We start from the raw sequence: 25,171 nt of genomic DNA, 5'->3' as shown, positions 1-25,171 counted from the left end.
CCTGGGATCATGACTTGAGCCAAAGGCAGACATTTAACCGACTGAGCCACCCAGGCACCCCCATTTCTCTATCTTCTTTGGAGAATGTTCATATCCTTTGTCCATTTCTTAGATTTTATTTATTTATATGAGTGTGTGTGTGTGAGCCGGGTGAAGGGCAGAAGGAGAGGGAGAGAGAATCTCAAGCAGACTCCACGCTGGGCACAGAGCCCAACACAGGACTCGATCTCATGGCCCTGAGATCATGACCCAAGCTGAAATGAAGAGTCAGTCACTTAACTGACTGCAACACACAGGTGCCCCTGCCCATTTCTAAATTGGGTGTTTTTTTTTTTTTTTTTTTTAAGATTTTATTTATTTGACAGAGAGAGACATAGTGAGAGAGGGAACTACCACAAGCAGGGCGAGTGGGAGAGGGAGAAGCAGGCTTCCCACAGAGCAGGGAGCCCATGCGGGGCTCGATCCCAGGACCCCGGGATCATGACCTGAGCCGAAGGCAGACGCTTAACGACTGAGCCACCCAGGCGCCCTGGGTGGTTTTTTATTACTGAATTTTATTTTGTTTGTTCATTTATTTATTTATTTATTTTTAAAGATTTATTTATTTTAGAGAGAGAGAGAGAGCATGAGCAGGACGGGCACAGGGAGAGGGAAAGAGAATCTGAAGTAGACTCTGCGCTGAGCACAGAGCCGGACACCCGGCTCAATCTCACAACCCTGAGATCATAACCTGAGCCAAAATCAAGAGCCGGCGCTTAACCAACTGTGCCACCCATGCACCCCTATTACTGTATTTTAAAAGTTCTTCGTATATTCTAGAGATTCTATCATATATTCTAGGTATGATAGCTAGATATTCTAGATATCCGTATAAGATAGGTGATTGCAGATATTTTCTCTTATTCTGTGAGTTGTCTTTTCACTTTCTTAATGGTATCATTTGAAGCATAAAAGCTTTTAAATCTTTTTATTTTTTTAAAGATTTTATTTATTTGACAGAGAGAGACACAGCGAGAGAGGGAACACAAATGGGGAGTGGGAGAGGGAGAAGCAGACTCCCTGCCGAGCAGGGAGCCCGATGCGGGACTCGATCCAGGGACTCCAGGATCATGACCTGAGCCGAAGGCAGTTGCTTAACCAACTGAGCCACCCAGGCGCCCAAAACTATGAATGTTTAGTGTGGGGGGTTCAAATTCTTGTTTCTGTTGATCATTTTTGAATTATTTGATAACTTCAAAATTGGTCGCAAAACTTTTTAAAGATTTTATTTATTTATTTGAGAGAGCTAGAGAGAGAGAGGGAGCACAATCGGGGGAGCGAGAGGGAGAAGCAGGATGCTGATCAGGGAGTCTGACTCAGAGCCCAATCCCAGGACCCCGGGATCATGACCTGAGCTGAAGGCAGACGCTTAACTGACTGAGCCATGCAGGTGCCCCAAAACTTTTGTTTTATACAGCCTGAAGGGGGTTAATTCCAAGATGTTAAATTAGCAAAATTTGCTTATATGTATGTAAAGTATTCAGGGATATATATATAGGACCTATGATTTTGGAAGGTGGTATTTTGAGGGAAAGGGAATTTTCTGAACTTACCACTGAATTTGCTTTAAGCCTAAGTATAATTTTTGTTTTCTGTCTTTTACTTTTGTATCTTCTTGTAATAGTTAACTTTGAAGAGTTTGGAATGATCTTTTTTATGTATCTTAGAAAGTGTGGGAGGAATTTTAATATTAGCAATGGGAAAAATGAACCATGGAACATTTTAGAAATGGACATTTTGTGCAGAATAAAAATGAATAACATGTAAGCAACTTTAAAAATGTTTACTTAATATAATAGTTGAAAGAAGGTAGCTAATGGTCCAAGGAGATTTGGATTATGGGTAGTTACAGGTGCCAAACTCAGTTTCACTCTGTTCTATGCTTAGTGTCTACATTTTTAACTGGAGCCCCAGTATACTATTGCTCAAAACTTCCAAACATCCTCCCTCTCTCTGTCTAGATCATAATCTTATCATGTGTGTATGTCAGCATCTTGCCGGTTGCTTCATTTTAGAGACAGCACCGTTGAAGTCTCGGTCAGTTTTAGGGTCTAGCTGACTGAGTTCGCTTCGCAGGACCTTAGGAAGTAAGGAAAGTTACTTCCCTTTTATCCACCTCAGCTTTCCCATGAAAAAATGGAAGCGACCTTCTTTTTCTCTGTGTCTTTTGTTAAACAAATTCAACCAAGTAAATTTTGAAGATTTGGCTTCATTCATCCATTCCTGAATCTGGCAGCTTCACATGGAGCAAGTAGAAGGGAGCTCCATTTGGCTATAGAAAAGGAAAGGTTTCTAAAAGGGGAGGGGGGGGGCAGGAAATTACCAGCAGAGAATCCATTGTTTTGGGCAAGGTTGCCTTCCTAAGGGGAGTGGAAGGGATCTCTCGGTAAACTTCCCAGTGCTGACCAGGAAATTCCACGTTGACTGATTAAAGGATACATTTCTAGGGAGTTGACACTGTGGTTAGGTTAGGTATTAAGTCTTATTTGCTGACTTGGGGTGTTACCCTAAGTTGACACCATTTTGGGCCTGTGGTTTTCTTTTGACACTTATTATTTTGTCTTTCCAGCACCTTTTCAGAGTCCATATAGCTTATACAGTTTTTTCTGATTATAAAAGTAGTACATTTTCATGCCAAAAAATTCAGTGATTATTTTCTCGTTTGTGAAAAAATGGCAAAAATACCAATGAAAACGTGGCATAAGTGAGTATTTCTGCTTTACAGCGTCTTCATGTTACCTGTCTCTGTGGGGGCAGGTGGAGGGAGCTTCCAAACAGTGTACTGTAAGTCTCCTGGAGATGTGGTGATCTATCGAAACAGGCTTTGGAGTCCTGATGGTCTTTGCGATCAGAAAGTCCGGTTTCCTCATGCGTAGAATGGGATCGCAGTACTTAACATCGCAGGGCTCTTTTGAAGATTAACTGAAAGAATGTCACGGAAGCACCTCAGTGCAGTGCCTTGATACAGAGGAAGGGTGTAAGAAATGGTAGGTAACTATTATTTATAATGAGTACTGAGTAGCAGGATCGTCCTGGTTGCCTAAGCCACTCTCATCTTGGATTATCAGTGTTTTGATAGCAGCACAGCCTGTAATTCTCAGCCTTCTTAAACTGTGGAACTTGCTGCGAAGTCTGACGCGTGGAAGTAGGGCGGGAGCGCTGGGGCTTTGTTGGACCTTCTTGGATTCACCTGCCCGCGCGGCTGCCTCGTTCACCTGCCCGTGGAGTAACCCTGTGCTCTCAAGGCAGTATCGAAGTGTCCGGGTGTGCACAACTGTCCCTTCTCGTGTGAGCAGTCTCCACTCTCCACCCTTATCCTTGCCTGGTGCTATGTTAGAAAGAACAAAAATGCGTTCTGCCCATCAGTGGGGTGGTTACCAGGATAGAATGCGAGGAAGTTTGCGAAGGCCCGATCCAAGTGTTACACTTTGATGGAAGTGTGAGAATGGAAGAGTGTAGCCTCAGCCAAGAGTTCAGCCCTCCTAAGTGAATGAAGTTAGGGTACAGGCCCCCGGAACATAGCACTCACACAGTTCTGGTCCCATAATGAGCCTACCTGCCATTATAATCTTTAAACTTTTTTTTTATTTTATTTTTAAAGATTTTATTTATTTATTTGAGACAGAGAGAATGAGAAAGAGAGCACATGAGAGGGGGGAGGGTCAGAGGCAGAAGCAGGCTCCCGGCCAAGCAGGGAGCCCGATGCGGGACTCGATCCAGGGACTCCAGGATCGTGACCTGAGCCGAAGGCAGTCGCTTAACCAACTGAGCCACCCAGGCGCCCCATTATAATCTTTAAAATGGAAAGAGAGGGGCTCTTGGCTAGCTCAGTCGGTAGAGCACGTGACTCTTGATCTCAGGGTTGTGAGTTCAAGCCCCACGCTGGGCATAGAGCTTACTTTGGAAAAAAAATGGGAAGAGAAAACTTAGGAAGCAAATGCCGCCTTTTATTTTTTAAAGATTTTATTTGACAGAGAGACACAGCGAGAGAGGGAACGCAAGCAGGGGGAGTGGGAGAGGGAGAAGCAGGCTTCCCGCGGAGCAGGGAGCCCGATGTGGGGCTCGATCCCAGGACCCTGGGATCATGACCTGAGCTGAAGGCAGATGCTTAACGACTGAGCCACCCAGGCGCCTGCAAATGCCCCCTTTTAGATGGTAGAGATATTTTTATATTTGACTTTGGTCTGTGCCCAACATTTGGAGCTAATAAAAAATAAACAAGCAGACAAAATAAAACACGACCTCTGCCATGAGTGCTCCCGGATGACCTCAGCTAGAAGTAACATCTCTCTCTTGGGGGCTGCACCGTTCATTTAGCTGTCTGCCTGTCCTTGTCATGCCAGATACTTCAATAAGAGTGCTGTCTCTCCTCATAGACAGTGAGCTTCTGGACTATTCAACAGAAACTTAGGGAGCACCAGCTTTGCTGCAGGCACCAGGTTAGGCACTGAAGAGAGCCTAGAACAAGATGGATAGTCTTTGCTTTGATGAAATATAGAGGCTAGTGCGGGGGACAGATTTTAAATAAATCATTCCCAAGAGACCTAATTCCAGTGAGATGAGTTTTATGAAGTTAAGACAGTTTATGAAACGAACTTAATCCAGGCAGTAAGATTAAGCAGGTCAGGAGGCAATTTGGGGAAACATTAGTACTAGGGCTGCCATATAAGGTTGCACAGTTTGTGTACTGCACAAAGGTGACCAGCTGAGAGGGAAAGTGAGAGTTGAGATGCAGTCCCTGCTGGCTTGCTCATGCTGCTCCTTTTCATAATTTACAGAAAGGCATTGTATAGACTACCAAGGAGCAGTATTTAGTTCCTCTTACCCTCCCCTGCCCCAAAGTGTTACACTGACAGTTAAATATTATAAAGCAGTGAAAAGAAATGGACTTAGGAGGCGCCCAACTGAAACAGAAATCCCAGTTCTTTCATTTACTAGGTTTGTCTTTGTTATTTGATCAACTTTTTCACCGGTCATGGAGATGAAGTTAACAATGGAGATGGGTAACAACATAGGGTAACAACGTAGGATATGGAGATGGATAACAACATAGGGTCATGATGAACATTAAATTCTGTAGTGTGTGTAAAGAATCGAGTAAGGTATCTGATGCATGTAGTAGGTGCTCAATAAATTTTGTTCATAGAAACTTGTCAGTTGCTTCTGTTATCATTTCTGTTGCCTATTTTAGCCTATTTTCTCTATATTTCCCCAGTTTCTTCTTTGCCTTCTTTAGGAAGACTGGACATTGGCTAGAGTATCTGTGCATCAAGCCTTCTCACTTTCTAGTTGGTGAATGGGAAGTTGTATTATCAAAGGTTAAATCTTCAGGTTTCCATTTATGTCCGACAACTACTTTTTATTTTGGTTTGTTTTTCCTGCTTCGGAATGCTTCGTTTCAAGACATTCTGGATGCCTGAGGGTCACCAGGAATTTAGTCTGTCAAATGAGTTTTAATTTGATTAGAACGTTGCCTCTCAAACTTGTTCTTGGAGTGGGATATCCTTTGTAAAGCATGGTGTTCCTTACTCAATACCATGAGAAAGTTAGTGATATGAACTAGATCAGTTTTGACAGCAGAATGTGATTATTGTCTATGTCTTATAAAATTCCAACATGTTTGTTCATGAAAAAGCAAGCTAAATATCACCTTCTGATTCCTGGTTTTCCATTAATATTTGTGATGTGTACTTTCTGTTTGCCACCTGCCTGCATAAGTGGGGGTAGGTGAAGTTTCCCCCGGGCTCCTCTTCCCACCATCACCAACAAGTCCAGGTCCAGAGAGGTTTCTCACTTACTTCCTACTTCATTGCCATCCTCCCACACTCCCCAAATTCCCGTGTGTTGTCAGATTCCTATGTGCTGTCTTCATGGAGGGTGGGGGTGCCCACTTCAGAGGTGCCATCCATCAGCCCTGCCCCAACCCCAACCCTGTCACGCCCCTTGGAGCTCCCTGAACACCAAGGCCTTGGATTGCCCCGGGGACGGAAGGAGGGGTGAGACAGCTCCAGAAGTCTTCAAAAGAGCCCTCTATTTGGTCCATCATCCACTCTACCCAGCAGACTTGAGAAATTCTAGGTTTGATTGAACAAATAACCGTAATTAAGGTCCATTTCCTGAACTCCCTATCCCTGGGGCCTGTTCACGTTGCAGCCCAATAACCGTTCATTTGGTGTATATGTCAGCCTAGCTTTGTGGTGCATGGTGTTTGATTTCGATGCTGGGGTACTATTCTTCACAGTCGAGGACTGATAGAAGAGCTCTGTCTTTATAGTTTTCAAAAAGCAGAGGAACACCACTCCCAACATGAGTAAGTAACTTGTTTCATTAAAAGAATGCCCTCTCTTTTAGATTCCCCTCTGCCCCACCTCCTACTTGCTCACAAAAGCAATGCCCTGATGAGTAGAAAATAAGAAGGTAAAGGTTGGGGTCCCCTATGTAAGAATATTTTCCATTTCTGTTGGTCTTTTGATAGAAAAAAATATGATTCATAGGTTCCTTCGTTTGGCCCTGGTTCCTTTTGCAAATGGATTTTAAGAACATCAACAGGAAGTTTCTCACGTTGGGGGTTGGCTGCAGGGGGGAGTTGCCTGCGATAACAGTTATCTGCCAGTTGGTACTGTCCAGGCAGTCATACTTGAATAAAAGCATCCTCATAAACGCTGCCCAAGATCTTGTGCCGGCTAGCTTTGTCATGAGGACGAGGTTCAGAAGAGTGTAGGGGGTGATGATGAGGTCCACTGGGCATCTGGACAGCACTTCAGTTGAAAAAGGCAATTATGGGGTGCCTGGGTGGCTCAGTCGGTTAAGCATCTGCCTTCAGCGCAGGTCATGATCCCAGGGTCCTCGGATCGAGCCCCGCATCAGGCTCCCTGCTCCGCGGAGAGCCTGCTTCTCCCTCTCCCTCTGTTCCCCCTGCTTGTGCTCTCTCTCTGTCAAATAAATAAATAAAATCTTAAAAAAAAAAAATGATACTGTATTTTAAAAAAAGAGAAAAGAAAAAGGCAATTAGTTATAGCTACTTGCCTGGGGGAAAGGCACCCCATTCATTCCTTCCTCTTTGGAAATGGGAGAAGGAGATAAATTTGGAAGGTGAAAGGAGAGCAGAGCTAACTGATAAGGAAGGCTTCCTGAAGTTTTGACCGACTGATGGATGGTGAAATTAAGTGTGAGAAAGTTGTTTCTCGGCTGTAGGAAAGCAGGGCAGCTGTTACTAAAGCTCCAAGGAAAAGCTATTAAAGCAGGACCTTTCATGTGGCCACCACGTTTTCCTCCTCCAAGAGTTAGAGGGTGGAGGTGACCGGTGGGAGGGACGTGAGTTTTCCCATGAGAAACGCGGAATCCAAGCCAGTGTGAGCCTTTCGTCTCTCCCCTGCCCACACACACCTACAAGTGCTAGAGCTGTCCAGGTACAGCCGTGAGTTTCCCAAACCAGAGGCCCCAGGTCTGACATTTTTGTCTCCAATTTACATGTTCATTTACTTGAAAAGAGGTTCGAGATGTCACCCTCTATTGGGCTATTTGTGAATCCTGAAGAATAGGATCCCGTGAAATCCTGACTGTTGGAAAACCTAAGGTAGATGGCGTGTGCAAGTTTTCCCTTGCACTGAGCCACTGGAGTTGGATGAACCCTGAAAGAGGCATCTTGCCCGCCGGCAGATCGTCGGGGGTGTCTCTTGAGTAGTGGCTCCTTTCTGCAGCCTGGGGAGGGAAGCTGGTCAGCACTTGACCCTGCACATGGGTTGTAGGTGGTATTGCGGGCCGGGGGGGCGGTCAGGGACTTTCCTGCTGTCTGCCTTCTCAGAACGCGGGGGCGTGGGGGTGGGGAGGTACCTCGGGGGACTGGGTGTTCACCAGCCCTGCCTGTGGCTGTTGAGCAGCGTTCAGTTTTTGTGACCACCTCACAGTTACCTCATCATGTGCCAGGCTTTCATTTTAACTGTGTTGTGACGGAAACCTTTCAAAATGCACTAGACACTTAGACACTGCCTTCTTATCCATGGTGTGCAGTGTCCTTTAAACTTATTTACAGTGACTTCGTCTAGTTGCTTTGAGTATCCGTTAGTCCGGATAGATAACAGAGATACGGGTCCCAAAGGCTGAGTTATTTGGCCTGTCCCTCCTCCCGATTTGCTTAGTTGTTTCAAGCAGCATGTTTTTCCTGGTCCACTGAGCCACATCACCTACCATTTCTGGGCCACAGATTTGACGTCAGGAACATGAGAGGACTGGACTGGATCAGGGGCTTCCAACCTAAGTGCTAGGTAGAATTTGGGGGATGCTGAGTTTCATGTAGACCCACTAGAATGTGGGGGCACCTGGGTGGCTCATCGGTTAAGTGTCTGCCTTCTGCTCAGGTCATGATCTCAGGGTCCTGGGATTGAGCCCCGCATTGGGCTCCCTGCTCAGTGGGGAACCGGCTTCTCCCTCTCTCTCTCTGCCCCTCCCCCCTGCTCGTGCTCGCTCTCTCTCTCTCTCTCAAATACATACATAAAATAAAAAAGTCCACTAGCATGCAAGCTTCAGGAGGGCAGGAGCTGTCCTACCCACTCCTGGCACACTGCCTGGTCACTAGTGAGCATTTGATAAGTGGAACATTTATAGCATTTATAGCATTATGTGCATCTGTATGTTTTATACACTGGAGTTGCCTGTAGACTTCCTTTTGACGGGGAGGGGGTGCGCTGCCAACCTCTGGAAACTGCAGACCCACCTGAGCTCTGAGGCCATCGCTCCTCCAGCTGCCGGGGGCCAGTGAAACAAGCTCATTTCTGTCCGCTCTCCCAGAGCATACTTGGATCCGGTTGGCTCTGTGGCCTCCATTGTCAGCCTGTGAAGCATTCCGTGGCTTGGCAGGGTTTGGGGCCTGGGCTGGCAGAAAGCACCCCTTGGAAGGGGCTTGGCAGATTTTTCCATTGCAGCGTAACCTCCATGACACAATTAGGCGAATTTTGGGTTTTGTGTTTCATTAACTGCTTGTTGATAAGTAGAACGAGCAGGATTTCCCCCCGTAACTTGGATGAGAAGATTTAAACCTTTTAAAAATGAGCCCTTTTCTTCCCATCCCACACCTTGCCATTTTGAATTTCAAGGTTTCATGTTCTTACACCTTTTTTTTTTTCCCTCCCTCAAAACTCTTCTTTCTTAGCCCGGTTCTCCTGCAGGCAATTGTGGCTTCAGTGGGTGCAAATGAATGTTCTGCCGCCTTGTTTGTTCTTCAGTGGAAACAAAGTACAAAGATAGCTTTAGGTTTTGGCAGGTGGGAAGTGCTTCTGTGTACAAGGAGGAGCTTTTTCCCAGGTTGCTAGAATGCCCTCTGGGTTGAGATCTCAGGAGTTTTTGTTTCTAAAAGTATTTTCCATCAACAGAGGCATTTATCAGCCATGTTAAAGCAGGAAATGAAAACATTGCTATAACTGAGGTATTTGTTTTGAGTATCCGTTAGTCCGTTGCACTATAGATAACAGAGATACGGGTCCCAAAGGCTGACTTATTTGGCCTGTCACTCCTCCCGATTTGCTTAGTTGTTTCAAGCGGCGTGTTTTTTTGGTCCCATCACCCCATCCTTACCTCTTTCCATATGACCTGCAGGACCAAGGACAATGGGCATCTAGGGAGGAGGAAGAGGACTGACAGTGTGTAGATGATGAGAAGAGCTGGCTTTTTGTTCTCTGAGCACTCTGTGCCAGGCTCCGTGTTAAGAACTTAATCTGAACTGTCTCATTCAGTCCTCATAACGGCCCTGTGAAGTAGATGTTTTTATTCCCATTTTATGAATGAGGACATTAATACCTAGAGAGCTAAAAATTGGCCCAAGGCCGCGCAACCCGGCAGTGTTCAAGCCTGGGTGTGAACCCAGATGGCCTGACCCCATAGCTCTTGCTCTTACCCCTAAAGCAGTGATTTGCAACAGATGGGGGGCAGTTGTCGGAGACATTTCTGATTGTTACCACTTGTGAGGGGGACAGGGAGGGTACTCCTGGCATCTAGTGGATAGAGGCCCAGGACAACTGCTAAATATCCTACAGCGCACAGGCCAGCCTCCCCTGCACCCCATCCCCCCAGCAAAGTCTCCCGCACCCTGAATGTCCTAGTGGGGAGTTTGACCTGCCTCCCGGGAATGTTTGTGTCTTGTTAACCTTTTAACCTTAAACCTGATAGACTCTCTCCACCTGCCCTACTAAAATATATCAAGTGTGGTATTTTTTTAGAAGAGATAGAAGTTGAGGGGGGTGTGATGGAATGAGTCAATCCAACTGCTGGCTAAGGACAGAGAACTTGATACTTTTTTTTTGTGGGGTGCTGAAAATAACAGTAACCTGGTGAGAGAGTCCCAGCAAGGAGAACAGCTTTGCTCGGGCCCCATTGTAACCCGGAAGCTGGTGCTGACTTCGTGTGTGTTCACAGCCTGCCTGTTTCAGATTCCGTCCCGAAGTCTCTGGGTGCCCAGTGCCATTTAAGGAAGGACATTGACCCTTGACAGCGGTTTTCATGGAATTGCTGGTGAGGGCGGAACCCAGCGTGAGGGAATTGAAACCTGCGCCTGAAACTACCTGTCAGAAACTCCTGTCTGGCAAATGCCCAGGATCTGGTTGCCACAGTTGTGGGAACGATTGTGAAAACCCTGGAGCTCTAAGGGCTTCTCTGAGCTCAAAAGAGAAAAACTTAAGAATTTTAGTTGAGGGAAATACAGGGCTCATTTCTGGGTTAGGCGAACAAACGTATAGCTTCTTCTTCAACGCCTTGAACTTTCAGGTAGCTATGTAATTTTTCTCATTTCAGTTTTATTTGCTTCAGTTCTACCAAGTAGAGGTTTATTTCTATCCATTAAACACTAAAAAAATATTACAAGGGTTAAGGAATTTTCTTTTTTTTTTTAATTGTGGTAAAAAAATTGAAAATTTCCCATCTTAACCAGTTTCAAAGATGCAGTCCAGTAGGAATTTTCTGTTTTCATTCCTCAGTTTCAGTGATAGTTCACTTGGCCGTTTACTCCCAGTCACGTAGCTAAAGTAGATTCCATTTACTCATTGGTTGATTGAGTTAACAAATATTTGAATGCTTACCACCTGTGAGATAGAATAGGAATGTTGTTTTGTTTTTTCCAAAATAGAAACTTGTCATGTTTTTCCAATTAGAAGCCAAGTGTTTGTTGCAAAGAGTTTAGAAAATACAGAAAAACAGTCACTCCTAATCCTGCAAGTTTATTAATTACTGTTGCCAAGTTGGTATATCCTCCCAGATTGTTTTTTGTTGTTGTTATTGCTGATCTCTGTTTTACTATATTGTTACCCCAAATGCTATCATACTCTATACTGTAGTGTTGTTAACCATTTTCAGTTAATACAGTGTGGCTATTTTTCCATGGCAGTAAATTTTTCTGTATCATCTGTATGATCACTGTGGTGGGTGCATTGTATTCAATGACGTGAACCTACCATAATTTCAGTGGTTAGTCTTTCAGTGAACATCCAGGTTTCCTTTCTCTCTTCTAAACAGCATGTAGATGGTCATTCTTACTTATATCTTTGTGTTCTTGCTTAGTGAGGGTAGAAAAAGGTCTCTTATTTTTATTGCTGTATTCCTGGAAATTAACACTATGCATAGTAGGTGTAGAGTATAATGAGTGAATGAATGGCCTGGTTATTTCCATAGGGTTAGGAATAGGGCTTTTAATGTGGGATAGGACTTCATGGTGATGTAGGGAGCTTGGCGATTGGGGATCCACTGAGGCCAGACATTGCCTGGGAGAGAGAAAGGGGCACGGAGAAGGAGATGCCTTCAGATATTTGTTGGGTGCTTACTGTACACCCACGGGCCAGCAAGAAAAAGTGTTTCCTCTCCTACCACCTCCTTCCCACGCAGCCAGTTTCCCTTTAGCAGGCAACCAACATTCCAGGCCCGTGTTGTCTGTCCTTCTCACCCTCTCTGTGCCAGCAGTAAGCGGGGCGGAATGGCAGAGAGCCAACCAGATTGAAATTCTGGCTCTCCCACTCATCAGCCTTCTGACCAGAAGTTGCCTAATGTCTCTGAGCCTGTCTCAGCTCTGTAACTTTGGGGTGATAAAATAATAATAATAGTTGTGCCTTGCGGAGACTAAGGGATGAATAAGTGTTAGCTATTGTTAGCTAATATTGTGGATTAAGTACGCCGTAATGAGCTGCCCTCTCTTCTTTTGTATGGGAGAAAGCCCCTGTAAGGCCCAAAGCAGTTTACTGACACGTGTGTAATACGTGTTGAGTTTCCTACCACATGATCGCTTTGTGCCTTAGGGACCACCTGCCACTTGTATTTGTTGTTTGGTGAGATAGTTCTTTACTGAGCAGAGGGAGTTGTGTGTTCTTGTCCTCCCAACTTTGAAACCTCCTCTTTCCCTTGCATAGCTCCCAGTAAGGGACAGCCTGTGACAGCATGGTGGCAAGCATTGCTATTTACCGTCACCTCTGCCTTCTTGTAGTAAAAAGGTCTCTGCCAGCTCGATGCGAAGCTGTTTTTGAGCTTGGGCCGGAATGAGCTGCAAAATGTTGGTTGTGGGCTCTAGAGTTTAAATAAATATTGCTTGTCAGAGTAGAGTCAGTTGTTCATTACCTCTCCGCGGACCCCTGGTGATTCATAAGTAATCCTAAAACCTCAAAGGGGGACGAAGCAAAGCGGGCTGTGACATCGCGTGCATAGTATTGTGTATTACTGAAAGATGTGGAAATCTAAGTAGGGTTAAAGGTTAGAGAACACTATTTAGTTGAATAAAAAAATTTGAACCCAGCTTTTACGCTTTAATGTTTTGCTTCTGTTTCTTTGATAATATAAACCCCGCAGCATGCCCAGGAACCTGGGTTCTGCTTTTAACACCTTCAACAGCTTCAGTATTTGAGGAGCTTCACCCACCCATTATTAAGGGACATATTATAGTTCTTGTAGTTACAGAAGGCTTTTATGTCTTTCCTCTGCTCTGCTAGGGCTCCTATATTTCCAAGTTGGGAAAAACAACTGCATAAAGGGTGGTGTCAGATTTGGAGATTTCTTTCCTTTCGAAGTTTGGACTTAGTTTAGACACACTAAAGCCAACGTGGCTATCCAGAACTCTCGAGGAATAAGTCCTTCTGAATGAATGTTTTCCACCTTGCTGAGGGATTTACTGCTTCCAAACTATAAAGCGCTGAAAGTCAAAATGAAATAGTGACCCTCTTTGGTATGTTCTTGTGGCTGAAGTGTCCTTTTTTGCCTTCCTAAGTGGAACGAAGGGAACGCGATGGATGAGTGAGCACAGTGCCCTGTGTGAGCTGTACCATGAGAGCAGAGGCCGGAAGCAAGTGATGCTCACATTCCCTGTGGGGTGTTTGAAGGGCTTTCAGCTGTTCCAGTTCCTAGTTCTTGCTTCTCTTTAGGACTGGTTTTTCTCTTGCTTTGGGGTTAACTCCGTGTGCTTGCCTCGTGCAGTTCATTTTTCTTTCTTTCTTTTTTTTTTTTAAGATTTTATTCATTAATTTGAGAGAGAGAGAGAAGAGAGAGCACGAGTGGGGGGGAGGGGCAGAGGAAGAGGAAGCTGAGCAGGGAGCCCGACACACACGGGGGCTCGATCCCAGGACCCTGGGATCATGACCTGAGCTGGAGGCAGACGCTTAACCGACTGAGCCACCCAGGCGTCCCTGCAGTTCATTTTTTGAACATCTAAGTATTTATGGATGGTGGGGATATCTTGTAACTTCTTGCAGGGATGACAAAAACGTAGCATGAATGCCAGCATGCCTCTGGCAGGTGGTACTTATTTTTTCTGGGGAGACATTGAGCCTTAGGATGCACCTCAGACAGCATTCCAGGCTAGCACCGCTGGTGGGCTGTGCGATGTGAGATGAAACCTGTTTACCTACTATCTGTTGTCTGCCTAGGCTCCTTCAATTTTCAAGTGAGGAAAACGAAGCCCCAGAGAGGAAAGATGACTTACGCAAAGCCACTCAGAGCTAGAATCCAGGTCTTCTGGTTCTTGGGCCAGAGAACTCCCACCAGTTTTTCCCTCCGAGCAGCTGTGGGCTTAAGCAAGGCTGTTACAACTGTGAAAATAAGACTTGAGGGAGGGAGGGACGGTCATAAATAAGATACCTGTTCTATGCGTGTGCACAGATACTTATCTCTTTGGCTTTCTTCCTGATTCTTTGCTATTTCTAATTGGAGTTGCCAGCTGGGGATTCTAAGTAATAAAGGAATTATGCTTTTCAATTTGACAGAGGGAAGTTAAAACCAGCCCTAGCTCATGTCCTCACATGCCTGAGATCAGTCCCTTGGAAGAACTATCTGTGCCCAAAGCCAGGGCAGGGGAGGGGAGACTGATATTTATTTATTTGTTGGTGGGGGGGATGTGTGGTGTCTTTAGATAGGAGAAGAGTTACTCTAAGCGGGGAGGCCCAGCTCCAGGTAACAGCAAGTAGCTGGCTTATCCTTTCATTTTGATTCTTTCCTGGCCAGGACAAAGTCCCTTCTGTTTCCAAAAGCTTTTGCTATTCATACTGTTGCTATTTTTTTTTTTTTTTTTTAAGATTTTTATTTTTGGGATGCCTGGGTGGCTCAGCTGGTTAAGCATCCCCCCTTTGGCTCAGTTCATGATCTCAGGGTCCTGGGATTGAGTCCCGCATTGAGGGGAACCCGCATCGAGGGGAGCCTGCTTCTCCCTCTGCCTGCCATTCCCCCTGCTTGTGCTCTCTCTCTCTCTCTGATAAATAAATAAATAAATAAAATCTAAAAAAAAAAAATAAACATTTCATTTTTAAGCAATCTCTGCACCCAACATGGGGCTCGAACTCACACCCCGAGATCTAAAGTCGCACTCTCCACCAACTGAGCCAGCCAGGTGCCCCCATACCACTGCTATTTTAAATGAACTTACATAGAGGGTATAAAGGGCTCTTTGAAGACTTTTCTTTTTTGCTATGTTTGGGGGAGGGGAAGGTTCTTCAGAAAGGAAAAAACATCATGTAAGTCAACACCATATTTGCAAATGCTTCTGTATCAGTATTTTCAAACTTAACTTTTCTTAAGCAATTTTCTTTTGTTAATCATAAGAGTTAACACCTGAGCGTGATAAAAACCCAAGCAGAGGAGCGCAGTGAGAAGTCGACATCGTCTTGTCCTCCCATATCTAGACCCACTCTACAGATAATCAGCATCAGTGGTCACTGTAGGCACATGTACGTTAGCGGCCCCTGCCCCCCCCCCCCAACCGCCGGGCATGCATATAAAATACCAGGGCATGCTGGCTGTGCTTGCTGGAGCTGTCATAAAAATGTACCATGGCTGGAGTGGCTTAAACAACAGAAATTTCATTTCTCACAGTGCTGGAGGCTGGAATTCCTAGATCAAGGAGTTGGCAGGTTGGTCTCTTTTGAGGCCCCTGTCTTTGGCTTCGGGATGGCAGTCTTCTCCCTGTGTCTTCATGTGGTCTACTTTGTGTGTGTGTCTTTGTCCTGACCTCCTCTTCTTACAAGGACACTAGTCATGTTGGATTAGCACCCACTCCAATGATCTTATTTAACTTTAATTACCTCTTTAAGAACGCTGTTTCCAAATATAGCCACATTCTGAGGTAGTGGGGCTTGGGACTTGAACATATGAATTTTCAGGGTTGGGGAGGGGAGAGGGGAGGGCACAATTCAGTCTACAAACTGACTTACTCTTTTTAACTATATCCTATTGTATACACAGCCCATTATTTTTCCAGTCCCCACGTAGCTGGAGAAAAAGACAGTTTTCATGCATATAATGAACAACGTTACACTAAATCCCTGTGCCCTTCTGCAAGCATATTAGCAGAATGAACTTTCAGAAGAATTGCAAGCATTATCCTCCAAAGAGATTTCTTGGGTCTCTCTTGAGTGTATAATCATTTCTTGTGGGAGAGGAGAGTATGCAGTATCTACAAATTAAAGCCCTTAATGCTCTTCATAATATAATGCTGGTATGAGAGACTCAGAATGCATCACATGACTTGTGAACATGGCCCTATGGAGTGGAATTGCCAGCCATTTTGTTTGAGGAGTTTTGCTATTATGACTTTATCATATATTATTCATTATTCATCATTATTTATTCTATTGAGTCATTGACGGGTCCTGTTTTATTCATTTATGTTATTTTATATTTTTAAAGTAGACTATTATTTTAGAGCAGTTTTAGGTTCACAGCAAAACTGAGAGGAAGGTACAGAGCCATCTCCTGCCCCCACATATGCATAGCCTCTGCGTTGTCAACAGCCCCCATGGGGTTGTACACTTGTTACAATTAATGAATCTACATTGACAAATCATTATTAACTGAAGTCCATAGTTTTCGCTAGGGTTCACTCTTATGTTGTACGTTCTACATCTGTTTTTTTTTTTTTTTTTTAAGATTTTATTTATTTGTTTGACGGAGAGAGACACAGCGAGAGCAGGAACACAAGCGGGGGGAGTGGGAGAGGGAGAAGCAGGCTTCCCGTGGAGCAGGGAGCCCGATCCTGGGCTCGATCCCAGGACCCTGGGACCATGACCTGAGCCGAAGGCAGACGCTTAACGACTGAGCCACCCAGGCGCCCTACATCTGTTTTTTATACCCTAATTTGTTCATTAAAAGTTTAGGCTCCCTGGAGCCAGAGGTAACAAGCTTGTGACAGAGCTGGAAGTTAGGCTGGCCAGGAATTGATTTTTTCCAGTTTGAAGATCAGTGTGAGTGACATGCTCAAAGTAATAAACCTGTAAGTGGCAGGCGCTGGATGTGAACCCATTTTATTCCAAATTATGCTCTTCCTAAAAGAAGTGGTAAGTCAGCAGCACTGTGAGATTTTCTAGATGCTAGCATAACATTTCTTTAAAGAACGCCATTTTGAATATACGCTTGGTATATATATCAGTGTCTAGGTTAAGATAGTGCACTTGTATCCTTGGTGATTGGCATAGTTTGATTTGATAGGTAACTCTTAGGCTAGTAGAGAATGGCTGTTAGATTCTAATATCAGGTGTAGGTGTATGTGCACACAAACCTGTATATACACACGGATACACCTACTTACACATGTGCATGTATATATGTATTTTTAATTTTATTTATTTGTCAGAGAGAGGGAACCACAAGCAGGGGGAGTGGGGGAGGGCGAAGCAGGCTTCCCGCTGAGCAGGGAGCCCGATGTGGGGCTTGATCCCAGGGCCCCGGGATCACGACCTGAGCCGAAGGCAAACGCTTAACGACTGAGCCACCCAAGCACCCCACTGCTTGCCTTTAAATAATAACAAAGAGGGCACCTGGGTGGCTCAGTTGGTGAAGCGTTTGCCTTTGGCCTCAGGTCATGGTACCAGGGTCCTCGGTTTGAGGCCCACATCGGGTCCCTGCTCGGCGGGGAGCCTGCTTCTCCCTCTCCCACTCCCCCGCTTGTGTTCCTGCTCTCGCTTTCTCTCTGTCAAATAAATAAATAAATAAAATCTTAAAAAATAATAATAATAACAAAGAATAATATATAAAATAATTTATATAAATATGTAATATAAATAAATATATAAATAAATACTTTTATAAATTTAAATAAATAAAATACAGTGTAAATATAAAAATATAAATATAAGAATAAATATAAAAATAAAATATAAAATCTGGAGATAGTTTGAATGTTGATTGTACTATGGGAACATTCTGTCATGGGAAGCATTAACTGCTTTAAAAATACTTCTTTTCCCAAATAGAATAAATATTTTACTGCATTTGAATTTGAAATACAGTAAGACTGGTTATTTAAAACTATAGAACTAAAAAAAGTTAGCAGCCGGGCGCCTGGGTGGCTCAGTTGGTTAAGCGACTGCCTTCGGCTCAGGTCATGATCCTGGAGTCCCTGGATCGAGTCCCGCATCGGGCTCCCTGCTCGGCGGGGAGCCTGCTTCTCCCTCTGGCCCTCCCCCCCTCATGTGCTCTCTCTCTCATTCTCTCTCTCAAATAAATAAATAAAATCTTAAAAAAAAAAAAAAGTTAGCAGCCAACAAAGGAGACAGTTGGGAAAGAATTTGGGAGGTGAGGAGGAGGAAGGCGAGGGCCAAGAGAAAAGAGTGCTATGTCAGTGGAAGGAGAGAGCAGGAAAGAAGGTGGGGGAGAGGGGGAAATTTGGGCCTAAGGCTAGAAAGAGGTCAGTAAAGTCAGGGATAGAGGATGTGAGTGAATTATAAAGGAAGGTAACCTATCAGAACCACCCACATGCAGCAGTGTTGGGATCTCTCTTGTGTGAGCTGTTAGCCCAGCCCAAGCAGAGTGACTTATCTTACAAGGCAGCGGCCGACCCTTAGGAGGCCAGAAGAGTCTTTTGAGGAAGACGGTTTGGAAAACTGAACATAAGATGGAAAGAGTGCATTAGCAAACAAGTGATGAAATAGTAGGCAAAGTACTCAAACAGTGAATGGTGTTACTGGGCAGGGAACCAGTGCTGACCTCAGGCTCAGCTGCTTCAAAAATCAGTACTTGGGAGACAGGTGATGGTGGGAAATGAAAGGTTGCTTTATTCAGGAAGCTGGCAGCCTGGGAAGGTGGTGGACTGATGTCCCAAAGACTGTCTTCCCTGTCCAGGCGAAGCCAGAGGGTTTAAAGAGGAAGGTGTGGGACATTGGAGGCTAGGGGTGGCTACCTGCAGGAGAAGGTGGTGCCCAGGCAAATAGTCATATATTGGCATGGCCCTGAACAGACTTGCTGGCATCAGCAGCAGCTGTGTTCCAATGTGGTCAGGACTTCTCTGGGGAAGTCTGGTCCTTTACTCCTTAAGGCTGGTGGTCTGCAGTTCTCAAGGAAAGTAGGTTAGTTTGCCTACAGACTAAGGGAATGCATACGCTTGAAGCTTCGTGTGGTGCTATAATGGCGGTTTCCCGAAGTAAACGAAGGAAGATGTGAAAACATGGTTATGATTACAGCCTGTTACACCTGTATACGTGTGACCTCTTCCCATTGTAAGTGGTGTTTACAGTGTGGCATTCGAATTGATGCTTGTGTTCAAACCATGAGACGCCACGAACTTCCTTCCAAATCATCACCAAGACATTGAGTTTTTAGGTTTTAGACATTAAATTGACGGTAGTTTTTTTTTTTTAGGTTTTTATTTATTTATCTGAGACTGAGCGAGCATGTGAGAGACAGCATGAGCAGGGGGAGGGGCAGAGGGAGAAGCAGGCTCCCCGCCGAGCAGGGAGCCTGATGCGGGGCTCGATCCCAGGACCCTGGGATCATGACCTGAGCCGAAGGCAGACGCTCAACCAACTGAGCCACCGAGGCGCCCTGATTCTAGTGTTAATATCTGTAAGGTTTAGTTGTTATTTGCAGGTTATGGTAATTTCTTTTGTAAAGTTTCCTGTTGGCTTAAGAGAATCCCTTCCTAACACCAGGTGTGTTAGATCAAGTCACCTATGAGACCATAGCACAAGCATAAATACTGTTACTACCCAGTTTTATAAATGAGGAAACTGAGTCTTAAAAGGGTAAATACCTTGTACTCAACGGTACACAGCTAGTAGACAGAGGAGCCAGGTTCCAAACTCTGGCAGGCTGATTTTGAGCCTGCACCTTCTTTTTTTTAAAAACAAACAAACACATTTATTTATTTATTGGAGAAAGAGAGGGAGAAAGGGGCCAGAGAGGCAGAGGGAGAGAGAATCTCAAGCAGGCTCCGTGCTAAGCACGGAGACCAACGCTGGGCTTGATCTCACGACTGGAGACCCTGACCTGAGCTGAAACTAAGAGGCGGAGGCTTAACCGACTGAGCCACTGAGGCACCCCTTGAGCCTGAACTTTTATTATTTATTTATTTATTTATTTTTTTTAAAAAAGATTTTTATTTATTTATTTGACAGAGAGAGCAAGAGAGCACAAGCTGGGGAAACAGTAGGACGGTGAGGGAGAAGCTGGCTCCCCGCCAAGCAGGGAGCCTGATGCGGGGCTCGGTCCCAGGACCCTGGGATCGTGACCTGAGCCGAAGGCAGGTCTGAGCCATCTGAGCCACCCAGGCGCCCCGAGCCTGAACTTTTAAAACAACACTGCCCCCATCGCCCTGTGCTTTCCTAAAGATCGAGTTTCTTTTTAGCACAGTGAAAATACTGTGTATGATGTTATAATGATGGGTATGAGTCATTATACATTTATCCAAACCCACTGAAGATACACCAAGAGTGAACCCTCAGGTAACCTGTAGACTTTGGGTGATGATGATGAAATGCAAGCGTAGGTTTATCCTTGGTAACAAACGTACCATTTTGGTGAGTGGTATTGCTAATGGGGGAGGCTCTGCATGTGTGGGAGGAGGGGTATATGGCAAATCTCTGTGTCTTCTGGGTCGCCTGGGTGGCTCAGATGGTTAAGCGTCTGCCTTCGGCTCGGGTCATGGTCCCAGGGTCCTGGGATCGAGTCCCGCATGGGGCTCCCTGCTCTGCGGGGGGCCTGCTTCTCCCTCTGCCTCTCTCTCTCTCTGTCATGAATAAATAAATAAAATCTTTAAAAAAGAAAAAACAAATCTCTGTGTCTTCTCAATTTTATTGTAAACCTCAGAGTGGTCTAAAAAAAGGAGTCTTTAAAAAGAAAAACAATTAACACCAATCTCAAACTTGAAAATTTAATATTCCCAGATTATGTCTAGTTGCATTGACCAATGAAGCCCCATCAGAGGGGGGGGGGGGGAATCCGTTTCCCCACCGAAAAGGTGCGTGTTGCTAGGGGTGCAGCAGGATCTCTGTGCTCCTCGGCGCCCGGGCCTGCTCGTTAGCCCAGCAGCTTACCGTTAGGGGCACGGAGCTGTGTAAGGGGCGCCTGTGGCTTCGGAGCTTCAAGTTACGCACTCCCGTTATTGCCTGCGGAGGAGGCTGCCTACCCGCCCACGTACCTTTCCCATCCCGCCGTCCCGGGGAGTTTATGCAGTTCATTCCTTGCCTCGCAGGTTTTTGCCAAGTCCCTTCCTTGGGCCCAGCTCCTTGGTTTTTTTTCCCCCACGTTCTTCCCACCCCACTTTGTCCCTTTTCTCCTTCTTGGCTTCTCCTCTCACCCTTAGCTGGTCTCCGGGATCTCCGTTTTCCCTCGGAGCACTGACGACGGGGCTTCAGGGGAGCCGTGAGCGTTGAGTGTAATGGCCGGGCGACTCCCGAGCCACGGGCTGCCTCGCACCGAAGACGCCCTCAGACCACCGCGGTGCCGTGCGCAGGGCGGACCTGCAGGGGGCTGGCGTGCGGGTCTGCGGGGCCGTGGCTCTGAGAGGCTGTTCTGTGTCCGCCCCCTAGCTGGCCTGCTGCTGCGGCTCTGCCGGCTGCTCCCTGTGCTGCGGCTGCGGCCCCAGGATCCGACAGTCCCGGAGCACGCGCTTCATGTACGCGCTCTACTTCATCCTCGTCGTGCTGCTCTGCTGCGTCATGATGTCCAGGACCGTGGCTACCGAGATGAAAGAGCGCGTAAGTCAGCCTCCGTCCAGCCCTTCCCGCTTCCCGCGGGTGAGGAGGGCGTGCGGGCAGCTGTCAGTGCGGACGATGGGGCCCAGCCACCCCGGTGTGGTTCGGGCTCGACTCGCGTCCTCTGACCTTCCGGAAACCTCCTCGGTGCTTTGCTGCCGCGCGGGGGAGCCCCTCAGCGGCTTGCCCTCTAGCAGCAGTCCAGGTACGATCCGACGCTCCGGGTGTGGTCGTGTGTCTTGGGCGGGTGTAGCCTCGTTTATAGCTGTGCCCCCTCGGATGTACGGTCTTTCCTTGGCGACTTCGTCCTTTTCCCTTGTCGCCAGGATGGCCGCCAGGGTCTCAAGTAGCAGCTGTTGTAAACGCAACTTGGCCTACGTGGGAAGCAGGATAAAGCTTAGAAAATCCCACAGATAATGGGGAGTGGGCCGTAGGGCGATTTTTACTTTGCTGATGTATCGTTTGTGGTTGGGTGTCTCCAAGGGTGCGGGGCGGATTTCTGGCCATTTCTCGGGCAGCGTATCATGCTGCGGCGGGCCTGGTGATGTGATGCTGATGAAGACACGTAGGCCCTTTTCGTGGACTTTCCCCATGGGAGGCCTTTTAATCAGCCAGATGACAGGGGGACATGTTGGGGGTTTTGAGGGAGCCCAATAAATAACATTTCTCTTCCTAGGTTCTAAACAAATTGACAAAAAGAGACTACAGGGTCAGCAGACAGGTGCCAGACATCACCTTAATCCCTCGTAAAGCTGATGTGAGACAGTGTGGCTTGGATCTGCAATTGAAGGGGGCTTCCTACTACTGAACCCCAGAGCGAGTTAGACTTTTTCACGGGGGGACCCCACCCATTACCAGTCTCACTGGGCTGGACCAGACTTCGCCTACAGCAAGCGTGTTGCAGCTCTGGTCCAAGGAAAGCCTGGCTGTCCAAGCCTGTTTTCCTGGGGCCCAGCAGAATGAGGATGGGGAGGAGGCCAGGGGTAGCGCTCCAGTGGTCCCCCTCCACACTGGAGGTGACATCACCAGGAGCAACTCCCGAGCAAGAGTCTGTTCTCCCCAACCTTAGGCTGATAGTACAGACTGTCTTAAATATACTCTCAAGTGCTTCAAAACAACCATTTCCTTAAAAGCACTTGATACACTCTTTTTTTTTTTTTTTTTTAAGATTTTATTTATTTATTTGACAGAGACAGCGAGAGCAGGAACACAAGCAGGGGGAGTGGGAGAGGGAGAAGCAGGCTTCCCGCTGAGCCGGGAGCCCAATGTGGGACTCGATCCCAGGACCCCGGGATCATGACCTGAGCCGAAGGCAGACGCTTAACCAACTGAGCCACCCAGGCGCCCCCACTTGATACACTCTTATCCATTGGGTCCTTGGAAGAGTTCTGTTAGGTAATGCTTCGATCACTGTGGCTGTACGGCCTGGAATAGAGTGGAGCCACTGTGGAAGCTTGTGAAATTGGGATTCTCCGCTGACTGCTTTAAACGTTGGCTCTCTTCTCAGTAAGGCACTGCAGCGGGGGCTCTGGGGCATTCACGCTTGGGAGAGATGGAGCTTCTCCTGCGGAAGACAGGGTGTAAAGTCTTCTGAGGCATAAACAAGGTAGAAATTAGTAAGTGCCGTATGAGGGGAGGCATGAAGTGCTTTGGAAACTTGAGGGCAGGGAGACCCAGAGCTAAGGCTGCCTCGTTAGACCACACCAGGCTTCGCTCTACGTTGGTGGTAGTTAGCACCAATTCTCTTCATCATACTGTGGTTGGATCTTGTATGTTTGTATGCAGGAAGTTTGAGAGGAGAAATACTGAAAGGGCATTTGATCTCCCATTTATCACCTTTGTTTTTCAGGTAACTTCATGTTCTCTATCTAAATGTAGCAGGCGTTGGTTTGAGGGTCCACGGTGGTTGTGGCAGGAATTCTGAGCGGGTATCAGATGTCTCTGCTGCAATTCCGGCCCTTCAGAAATTTTCAGTCTCCGTAGAATTAAGCTTCGGATCCAAGAAACAAAACCCGAGACTCTACAAACATATAATGGTGAACCCATCTGAAACATGGTTACTCGAGGGCGGGGTTCCTTTGGGAGCCATAGGTATACATTTCAGGATATGACTTTAATAATAAAAATAATTTTAACATTTGATGGCCATCCAAGTAACCTGCCCCTATGAAACACTCCTTTACGACTTCAGCCAGTGTCTATGATTTCCAAGTCTTCGTAGAACGTTTAAGAAACAGAAGAGGTTGAGTGCTGAGTGGTATCACTAAGGGAGGCTTCATGGCAGTGACTTGGGTAATAATAATGACTGTTTTAATTGCTAATATGTATTGGGTGATACCAGGTGCCGGGTTTTATTCTGAGCATTTTACCTGAATCCTCTTGGTTCCTCACTACTGCACTCAGCTGAGCAGTAGGTGCTGAGGCACTGAATCATTTCAGTACCTTGCCCGAGGGCTCCAGCCCTAAGTGGTACAGTTGGGATTTGAACCCAGGCTGAATGTGTTCTTCACGCCTAGGCTCTGTAGGTGGACAGGAGGGCAAAGAGATGAGACATGGGTAGGTAGAACGGCCTTGCAGGGATTTTAGTGCCAAGGTTAGGCCTTTGACCGTGGTTTGGTGGCCAGTTGGAAGCCATTATCGATTCTTGAGTGGGAACGTGTCCTTATAGAAACAGACATATTTAGGGAGATGAGCCCAGCAGTGGTGTGTGTGTGTACAGGGTGATTTGGGGTCAGGCAGGATGGGGGGGTAGGGGCAACCCTGACTCCTCACATTGGCTCTTGTGAGTGTTTCTATGCCTGTCTCCTGAATGTACTTATTTAAAAATGGTTTGGCTGGCCTTTCTGCATAGGGAATGAGGTCTCTGTGGGGAAAAGCAATCCTTTTCCATTTTTAGGGCCTCATGGAGGGCAGGCCCACTGGTCACAAAGTCAGCTTGTTTGCAGCCTGTAGAATGGAGGCTGACCTCATCCTCAGGCAATGCTTGAGGGCGGGTGTTGAAAGGTCCCCTTGTGGGGACACCCACTGGGCTTCTGTGGCAGTCCTCGCCCCCGCTTTGTTGGGACTGTGGAAATGTTTGAGGATGCGCTGGGAAAAGGACAGAGCGTGTATGCTTTGCTTGTAACTGCCCGGATGGGAGTGTGTCATGGCCTCCTACCCAGCATTCTCACCTTTGTCTGCAGAGGACGGGACTCTGTCCAGAGCCACACGGGCCTTTGGTGCGTGGGTTCAGAACACGAGGGCAGCCCTCCTTTTTAGTTGGTGTTTTGTTTTTTTTTCTTTTCTTTTCTTTTTTGGGCTTGGTTTCAAAATGTGGCCCAAGTTTAAATTTGAGCAGGAGGGAGCTGCAAGGAGCTGCCCAGCCAAAGTTCATCCTCCCTCCTTTCACTAGGGAAACTCTTCTTTCCCATGAGAACTTTGGCTCAGAGCAAACTCTACCAAGTGCTGGTGATGCAGGGCGTGATTTCTGAGTTCTCCTGGGGCAGGTTTCCCCTCCCAAAATGTAGGAGCCGTTTTACTGAAGGTCATTCATGTCATTAATCCTGTAATTCAAGCAGGTATAGTCTTTTTTTTTTTTTTAAGATTTATTTATTGGGGCGCCTGGGCGGCTCAGTCATTAAGCGTCTGCCTTTGGCTCAGGTCATGATCCCAGGGTCCTGGGATCGAGCCCCGCATTCGGGCTCCTTGCTCGGCGGGAAGTCTGCTTCTCCCTCTCG

At 46.4% G+C, this 25,171-nt stretch overlaps 1 protein-coding gene across 2 annotated transcripts in view; it reads left to right on the top strand.

Moving 5' to 3' along the window:
- The window catches only part of SERINC5 (serine incorporator 5), a 102,428-nt gene that overhangs the window by 24,917 nt on the left and 52,340 nt on the right, over positions 1-25,171 (top strand). Inside the window, exon 2 of one of the 2 annotated variants that reach the window (XM_035014741.1) lies at positions 21,291-21,458. The exons of the other annotated variant lie outside the window; for it this stretch is intronic. Coding sequence (XP_034870632.1) covers positions 21,291-21,458 — 168 coding nt within the window. The remainder of the gene's footprint in view (positions 1-21,290; positions 21,459-25,171) is intronic. 2 annotated transcript variants of the gene reach the window in all.

This window comes from Mirounga leonina, unplaced genomic scaffold (assembly GCF_011800145.1).
Source record: "Mirounga leonina isolate KUSES-001 unplaced genomic scaffold, KU_Mleo_1.0 Mir_168, whole genome shotgun sequence".
Lineage (NCBI taxonomy): Eukaryota > Metazoa > Chordata > Mammalia > Carnivora > Phocidae > Mirounga > Mirounga leonina.
This window is presented reverse-complemented; position numbering and strand designations above follow the sequence as displayed.